Raw genomic sequence first — 14611 nt, forward strand, 5'->3', positions numbered from 1 at the left:
ATACTATGGCTCATTTGACAGTCACTATCGCTCGTCCAACATGTAAAAAATAGTAAATTTTTTCATGTATACGTTCGCGTGTTATCCCGTGGTGAATATTGTATAGTTTCAGAGTGATCCGGGCAAATTCCTGGAAGCTGCGTTATGGAGCGCTATGTGAATTTTTCTAAAGGCGTTTGGACATGTTACTATTTCCAAATCAAAGGTATATATTAGGTATTAATATTATGTTTCATCATGAATGCATCAAGGGGGGGGGGGGGGGGGGTTTTGATGCTCTGATCGTCAGCAACGGCATACCAGTAAAGGGGGTTATAGCATGCGGGTTAAGCGATCATTATATGATATTCTGTACCCGCAAAAAGCTAAAACAAAAGGCCGGCTGGCACAAAACAGTCACATCTAGAGACCTCAAAACCTACTCTAGCGAGGCCTTTAACCTATAACTGGAGAGCCTGGACTGGTCAGAAGAGCTCAGTGGTACACTAGTTGAAGAAACATGGCTTGGTTTCAAAACCAAATGATCAACAATACTAAACGACATGGCCCCCCTAAGAACCACCAGGGTAAAAAATCGCGCTGAGCCGTGGATGCACACAGAAATATTGACCACTATGAAAACCAGAGAAAAAAATGCTCTGAGTTTCGTAAAAGTCAGTCAAAGCTTACCAAAAGCTTGAGCAGTGAACTCCAAGCCCACGTGACTGAACTCAAACTGCAAAGAAACAGACTAAGAAATTACGTAAACTCCATGATCAAAATTGCAAAAAATTATTTCATCAATGACTAAATTGAGGAAAACAAAAATAAACCCTGTGAACTTTGGAAATTACTCAATAATCAACTAGGCTGCAGTAAAAAACTTAAAACCAGATTTTCAAACATAAACATAAAGACAGTTATTACCTGGCGTTTTAACATTCACCGAAATGCTTGATTGTGATTGGTCAATAGCGCTCGGCAGAGGTCCGTTATTACTCGATAACGAACCTCTGCCAAGCAATAATGACCGCTGTTCGCAGCTGCAGAAATCAAGCCCACTGACACACACTGCATCAGTGCAATCAGACACACCTGCCGGCTGCCGGCGATAATAATAATGACAGCGGAGCCACACAACAACTGCGTCTGCATTTGATCTCGTCTTGTCGATGGTGTAAAATGAATTAGGTATATTGTTAGTAAGTTAGCCATGTAATAAGCGGGATAATAGCCTATACTCTGTCATTGTCGCAGAATAATTGACCTTCACTACGTTTAGAACACCTCGGCAAGGCGCCTCGGTATTCTAAACTCTGTGTCTGTCAATTATTTTGCAACAATGACCTCGTAGCTATACATTATCCCTTACATAACACGCTCATCACAGACAAGCTGGATGTGGCCAATTACTTAAACATTTTCTTCACAAACATAGCCACAACACTGGTAAATAAACTACCCTCCCACTCAGGGCATTTTGGGGTAGAACACATTAGGGGTGTAACGGTACACAGAAGCCACGGTTCGGTACGTACCTCGGTATTGGGGTCACGGTTCGGTACGAGTTCGGTACAACAGAAACACAATATTTATAATTATTATTATTAATATACATTTTGGTAGCACTTTATAATAACACCCTGTTATAATACATTTATAAGGTATTTGTAGATAATGAACTAATCATGAACAAACCATTTATATACATTCATAAATGATTATTAAATCATTTATAACTATATTTGTATAACATTTACAGATTAGTTCTACATTATTTATAACGCATTATCAGCATTGTTTGTACTTGATTTGTTCATCATTAAATAATGTTGTTTAATGTGTAGTAACACATTGTAGATGCTTTGAAAAATAGATATGAAAAAACAACTATAGTGTATCTCCATTTATTTTTCATGTTCAACAAATGATTTGTTGTTGTTTGACATTCATAAAACATTTATAAATCATTTGCAGATGCTATCGTGGGGGCCAATCTGAAGTGAAGCCTATTCTGTTATGGTTTGTAACCGACCCCAATCGCACAACACAAGACAGGTATGAGAGTAAGCCAAGAACTGGGCATTTATTGAATACAACAGAAAAGCGGCACTGTCCCTTTAAGGGAGAACAAAAAACACTGGAAAACAAGAACTAGGGAAAAGGGCAATGTGCCTTTAAGAGGCGAGCTGGCTAAGGGGAAGGCTAAGGGAAAGGCTAAAGGACAGGGCCAGGGCAAGGGACAGGGCAGGAAACAGGGGCACTGGAGAGGGGAAACAGGAACAGAGGCCCGCGGGGGCGGGCTGGAGACAGGGACAGAGAAAACAGGGTTAAGGCCTTGGACAGGGCGAGGGACAGGGGCACTGGAGAGGGGAACCGGGAACAGAGGCCCGCGGGGGCGGGCTGGAGACAGGGACAGAGAAAACAGGGTTAAGGCCTTGGACAGGGCGAGGGACAGGGGCACTGGAGAGGGGAACCGGGAAGGGGCTAGCAGAGGGAAAGGGTAGCTGCCAGGGCACTGATAGCTACAGGGCCTATGCTAGCTGTACTGCTACATTAACATAGAGGCTGCGCTAGCTGCCGGAGCTAGGCTAGCAGACAGGGCTGGAACAGGGGCACTGGAGAGGGGAACAGGGAAGGGGCTAGCAGAGGGAAAGGGTAGCTGCCAGGGCACTGATAGCTACAGGGCCTATGCTAGCTGTACGGCTACATTAACATAGAGGCTGCGCTAGCTGCCGGAGCTAGGCTAGCAGACAGGGCTGGAACAGGGGCACTGGAGAGGGGAACAGGGAAGGGGCTAGCAGAGGGAAAGGGTAGCTGCCAGGGCACTGATAGCTACAGGGCCTATGCTAGCTGTACTGCTCCATTAACATAGAGGCTGCGTTAGCTGCCGGAGCTAGGCTGGCAGACAGGGCTGGACCAGCATGAGAGAACAAGCTAGCTGGAAGGACAGTCCTAGCTGTGGGGAACTGACCTTGCTAGCTGAAGGGGCAGTCCTAGCAGTGGGGAAAACTGACCTTGCTAGCTGAAGGGGCAGTCCTAGCAGTGGGAGAAAACTGACCTTGCTAGCTGAAGGGGCAGTCCTAGCAGTGGGAGAAAACTGACCTTGCTAGCTGAAGGGGCAGTCCTAGCAGTGGGGAAACTGACCTTGCTAGCTGAAGGGGCAGTCCTAGCAGTGGGGAAAACTGACCTTGCTAGCTGAAGGGGCAGTCCTAGCAGTGGGAGAAAACTGACCTTGCTAGCTGAAGGGGCAGTCCTAGCAGTGGGGAAAACTGACCTTGCTAGCTGAAGGGGCAGTCCTAGCAGTGGGAGAAAACTGACCTTGCTAGCTGAAGGGGCAGTCATAGCAGTGGGGAAAACTGACCTTGCTAGCTGAAGGGGCAGTCCTAGCAGTGGGAGAAAACTGACCTTGCTAGCTGAAGGGGCAGTCCTAGCAGTGGGAGAAAAACTACACAAAAAGTGGAGGCCATGCAGAGGGACCGGGTTAGCTGCCTGGGCATGGCTAGCTACAGGGCCTATGCTAGCTGCAAGGGCTGCATTAACATAGAGGCTGTGCTAGCAGCCGGGGCTAAGCTAGCAGACTGGGGCCATGCTGGTAGTAGAGGCCTAGCAAGCTGCAGGGGAGCTAAACGAGGCTAACAAGGAAGCTACAGGGGAGTCAACAGGCTAACAGGGGAGCTAACAGGGAAGCTAAACAGGGGAGTCAACAGGGGAACTAACAAGGGCTAACAGGGGAGCTAACAGGGAAGCTAACAGGGGAGCTAACAAAGAAGCCAACAGGGGAGACTAGGGCCAGAGCTGCTTACAGGGATGGAGTAGGAGGGCGCAGGCTAGACGTCTGGAGTGGGGCGCGTCGGCTTGGAGAACGCGCCGGTTCGGAGAGCGCATCTGGCGCGGGGTCTGGAGTGGTGCGCGTCTGCTTGGAGAACGCGCCGGTTCGGAGAGCGCATCTGGCGCGGGGTCTGGAGTGGTGCGCGTCTGCTTGGAGAACGCGCCGGTTCGGAGAGCGCATCTGGCGCGGGGTCTGGAGTGGTGCGCGTCTGCTTGGAGAACGCGCCGGTTCGGAGAGCGCATCTGGCGCGGGGTCTGGAGTGGTGCGCGTCTGCTTGGAGAACGCGCCGGTTCGGAGAGCGCATCTGGCGCGGGGTCTGGAGTGGTGCGCGTCTGCTTGGAGAACGCGCCGGTTCGGAGAGCGCATCTGGCGCGGGGTCTGGAGTGGTGCGCGTCTGCTTGGAGAACGCGCCGGTTCGGAGAGCGCATCTGGCGCGGGGTCTGGAGTGGTGCGCGTCTGCTTGGAGAACGCGCCGGTTCGGAGAGCGCATCTGGCGCGGGGTCTGGAGTGGTGCGCGTCTGCTTGGAGAACGCGCCGGTTCGGAGAGCGCATCTGGCGCGGGGTCTGGAGTGGAACACTGGAATACCTCCCGTAGAGAATTAGAGAGCGCAGTACTGTGTCCCACTCCAGGCAAACGGCGACAGGTGGCGAAGGCTTGCACCTCGTCTCACGCCGGAGATGAAACAGCATACAGACAGATAGGGAATCTCCCGTAGGAGCTTACAGATAGAGAATCTCCCGTAGGAGTTTGCAGAACGACCCGACGAGGACTGGGGGGAAGATCGAGCTATTTAAAGCCCACTGGGGCGCTAATTAGAACACACATCAGGTGCGAGATAGTAATTGATACTTGACTAGAAGTGTGTGTTCGGCACGGACCAATCAAACACATAATGACAGGTAGTCCAAGGGTGTGGGCTGCTGAAGAGCAGACGAGAGTAAACGAACGCGAGGGTGGGGGCTGGAGAGGTGAGGAGACAGGGAATCAAAGGTCCAGGGAACAGGAATTAAAGGTCCAGGGAAGAGGCGAACCTCACATATTCATCATTAACAAATGTCTAATACAGTTAATTATTTGTTTACTTTTTCATCACATGTTACAAATGTTGTAGGCAGCTTTCGGATACACCCTTCTTTGTGACATCAAACAGTGACAGAATTAGGACTAAAGATAAATGCAATTTTATTAACATATAAAATACATGTGCATGACATATAGTGTAACTGGGGGGGCACTAGGACCCAGGAGTACCCTGGCCAGGTAGAGTATCTAGAGAGGAAGTCTCACGCGAGCGAGACTTGACGTCACGTGTGTTGCACTGTTGCCGTCTGTTTGAATGGAAGCACAAGTTATCCGTGCTGCGTCTATACTTTCGCTTTTAATAAGGTATGGGCAGGTTAAACACCTTTTTTTGTTGGTAAATCTATTCCATCATTTCCGACCTACAAACAACTCTTATGTTGTGTAGACGTTCGTGTAGATGTGGTGGGCGCTAACGTTACATTTGTTCGACACGACACACAAGAGTAATAATTATTTGTGTCGTGTCATCATCACTGAGCACACTGAGCACACATTAGGAACAAATGTTAGTAAGACTGGTCATACTCTACATACAACACTGTTATCTATTCTGGGTTTACTGTAAATATTGTGTCTCACCTCTAAACTCCCATGTTGAATTTGCAGTAATACAAAAAGATATAAGGAAAATGAAGGCAAACGTCTGGGTAGACTAGTCACTGTGTTCTGCCCACACTGGAATTGATAAAACAGCAATTCCCATTCAAATGAATATTCATGAACGTTCATTAGGCTGGGGTACACAGCCTTATGTTATGGGTACACCATAAAATGGCTGCCATGTTTCATGGATTCCATAAAAGCCAGGCACCAAATAGACAGGATCATACTGGGTGAACTTACTGTCCATAAACTTTTTTATTATTATTATTTATAAACCTAACCCTTACGGTAACACTAACCTGAGAGGAATTACTCCGATTTTTGGAACTCTAGCCCTATTTCTTAATTATCAACGATGATGTTGATCAACTGAACTGCTGCGGTCAGGCAAGAGCGCTACCGGAGTCTCATGGCCAGTACAAAGAGACTCAGAAGGAGCTTCTATCGGGCCATCAGGATGCTCAATGCCAATGACACTATGTAACAACTAGGGATGTCCGATATTATCGGCCTACCGATATTATCGGCCGATATCGGCATTAAAATGTGATATCGGAAAATATCGGTATCGGTTTTCAAAAAAAAAATAACATTTCTATAACCTTTATTTACCCAGGCAAGCAAGTAAGAACAAATTCTGGTTTTATTTATTGTCAAAAGTATGCATAATGTTGTGTTAATTCCACAACAAGAGATATGTAATGTTAATTACCTAAAATTATTCAATTTTTTGGGGGGGGGGGGAACCCTGCATATATCGGTATCGGTTGATATCGGTTGATATCGGTATCGGAAATTAAGAGTTGGACAATATCGGTATATCGGTAAAAAAGCCAATATCGAGCATCCCTAGTAACAACCCATCATCTACACTCACTGCACACACATCCACATGTACACACCCACTTTAAACAAACACTCACCTTACCACTCACTTTACTCACTTTAGACACTTTAACACACTTTATATTTATCTATTACTAAAGAGATTTGCACTACATTCATACCTCATTGGCACCCTACCCTATGTTTTGTACCTCATCTAATTTCTGCATTGTACCTCACTGTTACTCATTTTACTCTGTATTGTATATTGTATGTATATTGACTGAACATTCCTTTACTTAATTTTTACTTACTTCTTAATTACTTTTGTTTACTGTATGTAGCACACTCTCAGGGGCTCATACAGAAACAAGCATTTCACCATAAAGTATTCTGTATTTTGTTGTGACAAATAATAAACAAACTTGAAACTTGAAATTGAACTTGATCAGAGTAGAGTTATTTCTCAGCACAATCCATTGATTGATTGATTGATTGATTGATTGATTGATTGATTGATTGATTGATTGATTGATTGATTGATTGAAAACTGTATTAACAGATTGTAGAATGGGTACAATACAGACAAACAACTGCTAAGAGGATGCAGACCAGAAAAAGACTTTCGTCTTGTTTACATCAGGGTCCTCCATTTTCAATTCATCAAGATGTTTATGACATACAAGACATACAAATATACAGTACTGTTTAAGAAAAAGAGATATTATAAAAAAAAAAAAAAATGTACATTCGAAGGGGAAGAAACTGTACATTGGAGGGGGTCGGTTGGGGGGGGATTCGGACATTTACCGGGGCCCATGCTGAGTATACTGCCTCATACTCGTTTAGCCCCAAACCAGTGCAAAGTCAATGGGGTCAAACTCCTGTCTGTACAACCAACGCTCACAGACCAGAGAAGAGACCATAGAATCGAATGCATTATATTGGCAAAGAGGACATATAATCTAATACATTACATTACAGGTAAGGAGGCCATAGGATGCACAACATTACAGGCAAGGGCATAAGATAAGATAAGATAAGATATTCCTTTATTGATCCCCTTGGGGAAATTCAGGCATCATAGCAGCATGGGGGAGGGGGGAGGGGAGGTACAGGTACATGGTGATAGTAGAAGACATGATACAGGTCATAAAATGTAGTAGATAGTACAGTGAATGAAAACAGTCTCTTTCTCACGCTCGTCCCCCTGGTTTACCAGTGAGCTGCGGAAATTTAAGGCAGCAGGCCGTGTCCTTGAACTCCGTTCCTAGGTGTCAGGGCTCACTGTCGACAGAGAGGCGTACAGAGACCATCGGAAGGTCTATACAAAGGCCCTCTGAGATGCACAGTCAACATTCTACTCCAACATCATCAATAACAGCCCCGGTAATTCCAAGCAACTTTTCTCCACAATCAATAATCTCCTCAAACCACAATCAGCCACTCACAGTGACACCACAGAGGATCAGTGCAACAGCATCCTTGACGCCTTCAGGTCAAAGGTAAACACCATCCGCTCTGTTCTCTCTCACTCCTCCTCCCCTGACCGCCGCCCCACAGCCAGGGATCTCCCAGCCTCTCCGTTGCTTGGCCAACATCTCACAGCGAGAGGTTGAGGACAAGACATCATCACCAAGATGAAACCATCCACATGCACCCTTGACCCCTTCCCCACAGCCCTTGTAAAAACCCATATACAGTAGCATAAGTCCCCTCATCACCACAGCCATTAGGAAAAGGTAGTGGCCGCCCAACTTCACCAACACCTCAAACATAATAACTTATATGAGAAATTTCAGTCAGGGTTCCTCTCAGCCCACAGCACAGAAACAGCGCTGGTCAGGGTCACGAATGACCTTTTGATGGCTGCTGACAATGGTTCCCCCTCCCTCCTCATCCTCCTGGACTTGTCAGCAGCCTTTGACACAGTCGACCACACCATCCTCCTCAACCGTCTTCACTCCTCCATAGGACTCTCCGACTCGGCATTACACTGGTTCACCTCCTACCTCACTGACAGAACTGAGTGTGTATCCTTGGGAGGCGCTAATTCCCGGACACAGCCTGTCACCTGCGGCGTCCCCCAAGGTTCCGTCCTTGGCCCTCTTCACACTATACATGCTCCCCCTTGGTCGTGTCATCAGCTGGCATGGGATATCCTTCCATTGCCAAGCTGATGACACCCAACTCTACCTCAGGACTGCCCCACTCCCCTCTGCCCCCCTGCCGTCACCACCTTCGTCACCTTCATCCACACTGACCTCACAATTTCCTGCAACTAAACAGCTCCAAGACAGAAGCCATTCTAATCGGCACCCCACACCAAATCAAATCATCCCCAACAACCAGCATCACCTTTTACAGCCAGAACCTCCCCCTCTCACCTGTAATCACTAACATGGGTATAAAAATGGACCCCCACCTGACCTTTGACTCCCATATTAAGCACCTGTGCAAAACCTCATTCTTCCACCTTAGAAATATAGCCAGACTCTGTCCCACACTCACCTTGCCAGAAGCGGGGAAAACTCGTTCACACCTTTGTCTCCTCGAGGCTTGACTACTGCAACGCACTGCTCGTCGGGATCCCTAGCAAGATACTTACAGTACTCCATTCCCTACACTGGCTCCCCGTCTCCTTCAGGCTTGAATACAAGGTCTCCCTCCTCACTCATCAGTGCATCCACAGCAAAGCCCCCTCCTATCTAAAAGAACTCATCGCTCCCCCAACCTCCACGCTCCCTCAGCTCTGGATACTCAAACCCACTCAAACCCATACACAAAACACACCTCCTCACCATGGGCAACCGGGCCTTCTGCTCAGCTGCTCCTCGGCTGTGGAATGCCCTCCCCGACCATCTAAGAGCACCACAGTCTGTTGAGGCTTTTAAAAGGGGACTAAAAACATTTAAGGCATTTGCCTAAATGGACCGACCTTGTGTGTTTTTATAATAATTATTATTATTATTATTTTTTTTTTATCTGAATGTTTCTTCCATTTCATTGGTTGTTTTATTCATTTTAATTGTTTTTATTCAGTTTATTTTTTTAAAATCTTTATCTCCTTTTATGTACTGTAGCACAATGTAAAGTGCGTTACAAATTGAATTTATTATTAATAGTAGTAGTAGTAGTAGTACAGTGGGGAAGTAAAAATAAAAATAGGCAGTATAACAATATAATTAACTCTGAGTATGCGCATATGAGCAAGTAGGCAGTGTAAATAAGTCAAGGTGCAGAACTGCAGATGAGGGTATGTATGCCCTCTCAGTTGTATTTGCATTAGTATGCTTAAGGTACATACTGTATGGCGTGATATACTTCATACGTTATACGTTGTCCGTTTAGGTAGTGAATGTTCTGTCTGAACATTCCTGGCATAGTTGTTTAAGTCCCATGCTACATAACTTGACTGGATAGAATGACAGATGTCCTGGAGTATCGTTGGTAACAACTATAAAATGGTCATGAAATTTGACAATGTTTTCTTGGAAATCAGCATTGTTTGATGTGTGGAAAGTAACTAATTACATTTACTCTCATTACTGTAATTGCGTCACTTATAGTTTTTAAAGTAAGTAATTCTACTTATACTATAAAGGACCATACCAGTCTAATTTATTAAATGACCATATCTAATTTATTAAAGGATCATACCAGTCTAATTATGACCTCTAGCCATTACCGAAGATTGGCCATTTTTAACTAATGTTGTATTGGTAGGTGTATACAGTGAGTTTCAACTGATCCCATCTTACCTTACTAATGTGGTGTTGGTAGGTGTATACGGTGTGTTTGAACTGATCCCATCTATGTGGTGTTGTTGGTACTGTAGATGTATACAGTGTGTTTGAACTGATCCCATCTTACCTTACTAATGTTGTGTTGGTAGATGTATATGGTGTGTTTCAACTGATCCCATCTTACCTTACTAATGTTGTGTTGGTACTTGGTAGATGTATACAGTGTGTTTCAACTGATCCCAGCTTACCTTACTAAATGCCATTCATACTGCCAATGATATTGAGATGGAGTGGAAAATAGTAAATACTCAGTGAGACTTTAAAGTAGTTTGAAAGTCACTAGGCATAGCATTGGTAATTCACCTTGTGAAAACCACTAAGTTGTATATGTTCACCAATGTTACTTATTTTCTACTACAAGCCATTCAAACTGCCATGTCAAACTTTCCATTTCAGTTTCTGGGTGAACTTCTATGTGTTCTATGTGATCTATGTGTTCTATGTGTTCTTCCTATATACCCTTTTCTATTAATAATAATAATAATTTATTGGATTTATTCCATGAAACCCAAGGCACTTAACAATGGAGGGGGCAAACTAAGGGAAGGAGATCAGAGGAACAATTAAGTGAAAAGAAAAGAATACATTTGGTGAAGAGGTGAGATTTGAGTTGAGATTTGAATGAATTAATTCTAGCATTTTTCTATGAGAATAAGGCAGAAAATAAAAAGCCAGCACTGATAGCAGTACATCTCTAATAACCTATATGGAACGGACTGTGTGCAGCACTGTGCTGTGGTGTAACTGGAAGGGCTAACTTGGGAGGCAGGCTAACTGGGAGGGCTAAGCATAGAGCACGACACCCAAGCTAAACTCATTACACTGAATTGTTGTTTGACTAATTGCACTATAATTGATTTGGCTTCAACACAACAAAACATATGGCAGCAGAGTTGGATTAATGCTGTGTGTTGAGAAGCAGGCTGCCTTTCACAAACTGCTTATATGCAGCTGTTGTGCACAAATTGATATCCATAAACCATTGTAATGGGTTTCATGCAGGGTTGCCAGTTTACAGATTATCCAGCATGTATTGGGAGTCAGAGGATGAATGCAAATTGCATTTCCGCCAAAATGTGCATTTACTGCAGTCTAATGTTCCCATTGCTGTCAATAATCTGCCTCTAGGATTCTGTATAATGTTCCCTTTGCTTGATAATAATCTGCCTCTAGGATTATATTTCTAATGTCCCCTTGCTGGGAATAATCTGCCTAGGATTCTGTTTCCACTCAGTTGGAAGGAAGTCTGTGGCACGGAAATTACGTAACAGCTAATACAGTACATTGTTTTATATCTTCTAGAATATAATCTATCTCATTGGAAAACTAGAGGCTCAACAAATAAAACCAAATGGCTAATGAAGGTGATTCTAAAAGGCCATGTTGCACCTACACCTAACACTGTCCTCTAGATAACCTGGTTGGAAGGCATGGGACTGCATTTATGTGGAGGGATTTAAGTAACAGAGCAGCTGTAAATTATTCATGGACAAAGAAAGAGAACAGTAGAGTATGTAGGTGCCTTGTTGTGGAGCTTTCCTGGCTATAAACACAAAATCCAGAGGGAGCTGTGCAAGCAAGAAATCCTAATAACAATTTTAATACAGCATCAAGAGGCCCATGTATACTAAGGAGCATGTTATGTTTAAGTAAATATCACAAAGAAAAGGAAAAACAGCCTCACCCATGCATGAATGCCATGACTCTTTAAAATGTCTGTTACTAATAAGGCATCCTAAATAAGACAAATAATTAGGTATTACTCAAAGTACATGGTTGTATAAATTGGTACATCACATTACATAATAGAAAAACAGTGGAAATTACATCAAAATACCATGATCCAGCTGATGCAGGCTACAATGCATGTTATTCACGCACTAATAGGCAAGCCCTCTCACCTTTCTTACATAATAGGTTCCAAATCCAATATGGTTGGCCACATATGGCTAAAAGACCACTGACGTCTATTAACTCCATATGTACCATTTATATCGAACCAGCTGAAGGACAATGCATTGAAGATAAAAGCAAATCATAGCATTTAGATTTTTCGACCCCCCATTGTTGTGGACATAGGCTATGCAGCTTGACAGTGTAATGTACCGGTAACTAAACAACCCTTGGACTATACTGGTAATAAAATCACACGACACCATACCACATGTTCCAATGATGAAGGTTTAGGTACTACTTACATCCTGAAAGATTGACGTCCCTTGGGTTTGACTCTTCTGTAGCTCAAGCTCCTGCTGTTTTCGCATGTGTTCATGCTTAGCAGACTGAAGACACATAGTAATTATTTCTGTACACGCCAGCATTTTGACACTCTTATTTTGATGCAATTGGTGCGTTTCGGAATGACTGTCCTTGCAACGGTGGTATAGCAGGGTGTATTGAGCACAGCCTTCCTTCCTTTCCAACTGCGCTGCTCCTCCGATGATGCTGCTCGTCGTACGATGGACCAGTGTTGATGCTGCTGCCTGGTGCCTCAACGACGTTACAGCGATTTCATTTGGCAACATGTGAAACTCCGCCTCTCTCTCTACGTGACGAGCCAGGGAGCGATTCATAAAATTCTATGGAATGCACCATCCGCTGGCGAGCATATTGATGAACACACATCTGTCAAATGACCGCACTCGAGCTGCAATCGATAGGGTTGAAGAGGGTTGTTTGTGAAATAAATGATGATAGAATTGTGATTATGATACGTTTATGATATACTTTTTTAAAAGATACAATCTGTAATGCCATCAAACAGCGACCTCTAGGCAAAATACCTTATATTGGTACTGCGCTGTGTTTAATCTTTTGTTTTGGTCTAATGTGTGGGTTGGAGTTGAGTGTACTGTGGTCTGTGGATATGGGAGGGGTTGCTATTGCTGGCCACACCTCAGGCTCTAAGGAATTTGTTTAAATCACAATTGTTATTTGCAAAGAAAATATTCCATAATATTTTAATATGAACCATGCATCTACTTTTTATGATGTTGTGATGTCAGCTGGATGGGGTCAAGCATAACACAACCACTATGTTAGGCTAAACTATATTGGGAAATTAACAATATTTCCAAAAGGTTTTTGATTAAAAAAAAATAAGATACATTTCGAATGAAGTGCATGTGTGCCAGTATAGCTCAGTGTGCCAGTATGGTAGCTCAGTGTGTGTGTGTGTGTGTGTGTGTGTGTGTGTGTGTGTGTGTGTGTGTGTGTGTGTGTGTGTGTGTGTGTGTGTGTGTGTGTGTGTGTGCGCGTGTGCCAGTGTATGTGCCATTGTGCCAGTATTCTAGCTCAGCGTGTGTGTCAGTGCCAGTATTCTATCTCAGTGTATGTGCCAGTATTCTCAGTGTATGTGCCACTATTCTATCTCAGTGTATGTGCCAGTATTCTCAGTGTATGTGCCCGTATTCTAGCTCAGTGTATGTGCCAGTATTCTATCAGAGTGTATGTGCCAGTATTCTATCTCAGTGTATGTGCCACTATTCTATCTCAGTGTATGTGCCTTCTCAGTGTATGTGCCCGTATTCTAGCTCAGTGTATGTGCCAGTATTCTATCAGAGTGTATGTGCCAGTATTCTATCTCAGTGTATGTGCCAGTATTCTAGCTCAGTGTATGTGCCAGTATTCTATCAGAGTGTATGTGCCAGTATTCGTGTATGTGCCATATGTGCTAGTATTCTAGCTCAGCGGCCCATATATTATGTGCCAGTATACTATAGCTCAGTCTCAGTCACAAGTAGGTTTACATATAGCTCAAAATCTCCACCCTCTCAGTGTCCAGCCTTTGGTTGAATCCACTTAACAGGGTGGACATGGGTATGATGGTGTATTGACATTAATAAATACAATTCAAGGACTTCCAATAACGTTTAGCCAGCACAAACATACAAATCTAAACTTTATTTTACTAAATATATGAGGTATAAATTAAACTCCAATCTAGTAGGACCCTGTTTATACTTCAGAGGTATGATGTTTATTATATTATAAATTGAAGTGAACGAGGAGCCTGCACACCTTGGAGGAACTAATTTAATTGTAGACACATGGAGGTGATACTGCTGATTTTTTTTTACAAGTTCAAAAAATATGAAATATAAGTGATGGGTGTCACCACCAATTTTGGATTTATATGATAATGAATCCCCTACCAGGGCCAAACACTTGAAACAAATTGTGTTTCTAAAGGAGAGGTATTTTCACATTAATTACAACACCGTAATAATAATAATAATAATATACTCCTCCCTCAATGCCATGATAAAGACTACTCATATATGTTCTCGTTCCCTTTCTCTCTGCCAGTAACAAAGATATTGCAAGATTTGAGGGGGAAAAATGACAATGACAAAATCAAAATGAACTTTTTTAAGTCCTAATGCAGTTCTTCTTTTTGGTTGTGTAATGACGCCAGAACGGAGTTTGCAGAAGAACAGTCCATTATGTTCGTCTCTAAAATAAAATGAATGGATCGTTTTG

General features: G+C 43.7%; 1 protein-coding gene across 1 annotated transcript in view; it reads right to left on the bottom strand.

Moving 5' to 3' along the window:
• The window catches only part of LOC311243851 (N-terminal EF-hand calcium-binding protein 1-like), a gene marked incomplete at both ends in the record, with an annotated part of 96258 nt that extends 83808 nt beyond the window's left edge, over positions 1-12450 (bottom strand). Inside the window, one exon of the mRNA XM_084333223.1 lies at positions 12328-12450. Coding sequence (XP_084189349.1) covers positions 12328-12450 — 123 coding nt within the window. The remainder of the gene's footprint in view (positions 1-12327) is intronic.
• Between the last annotated feature and the right edge of the window lie 2161 nt (positions 12451-14611).

This window comes from Notolepis coatsorum, assembly GCF_963971535.1.
Source record: "Notolepis coatsorum genome assembly, chromosome: 17".
Taxonomy (NCBI): Eukaryota; Metazoa; Chordata; class Actinopteri; order Aulopiformes; family Paralepididae; genus Notolepis; species Notolepis coatsorum.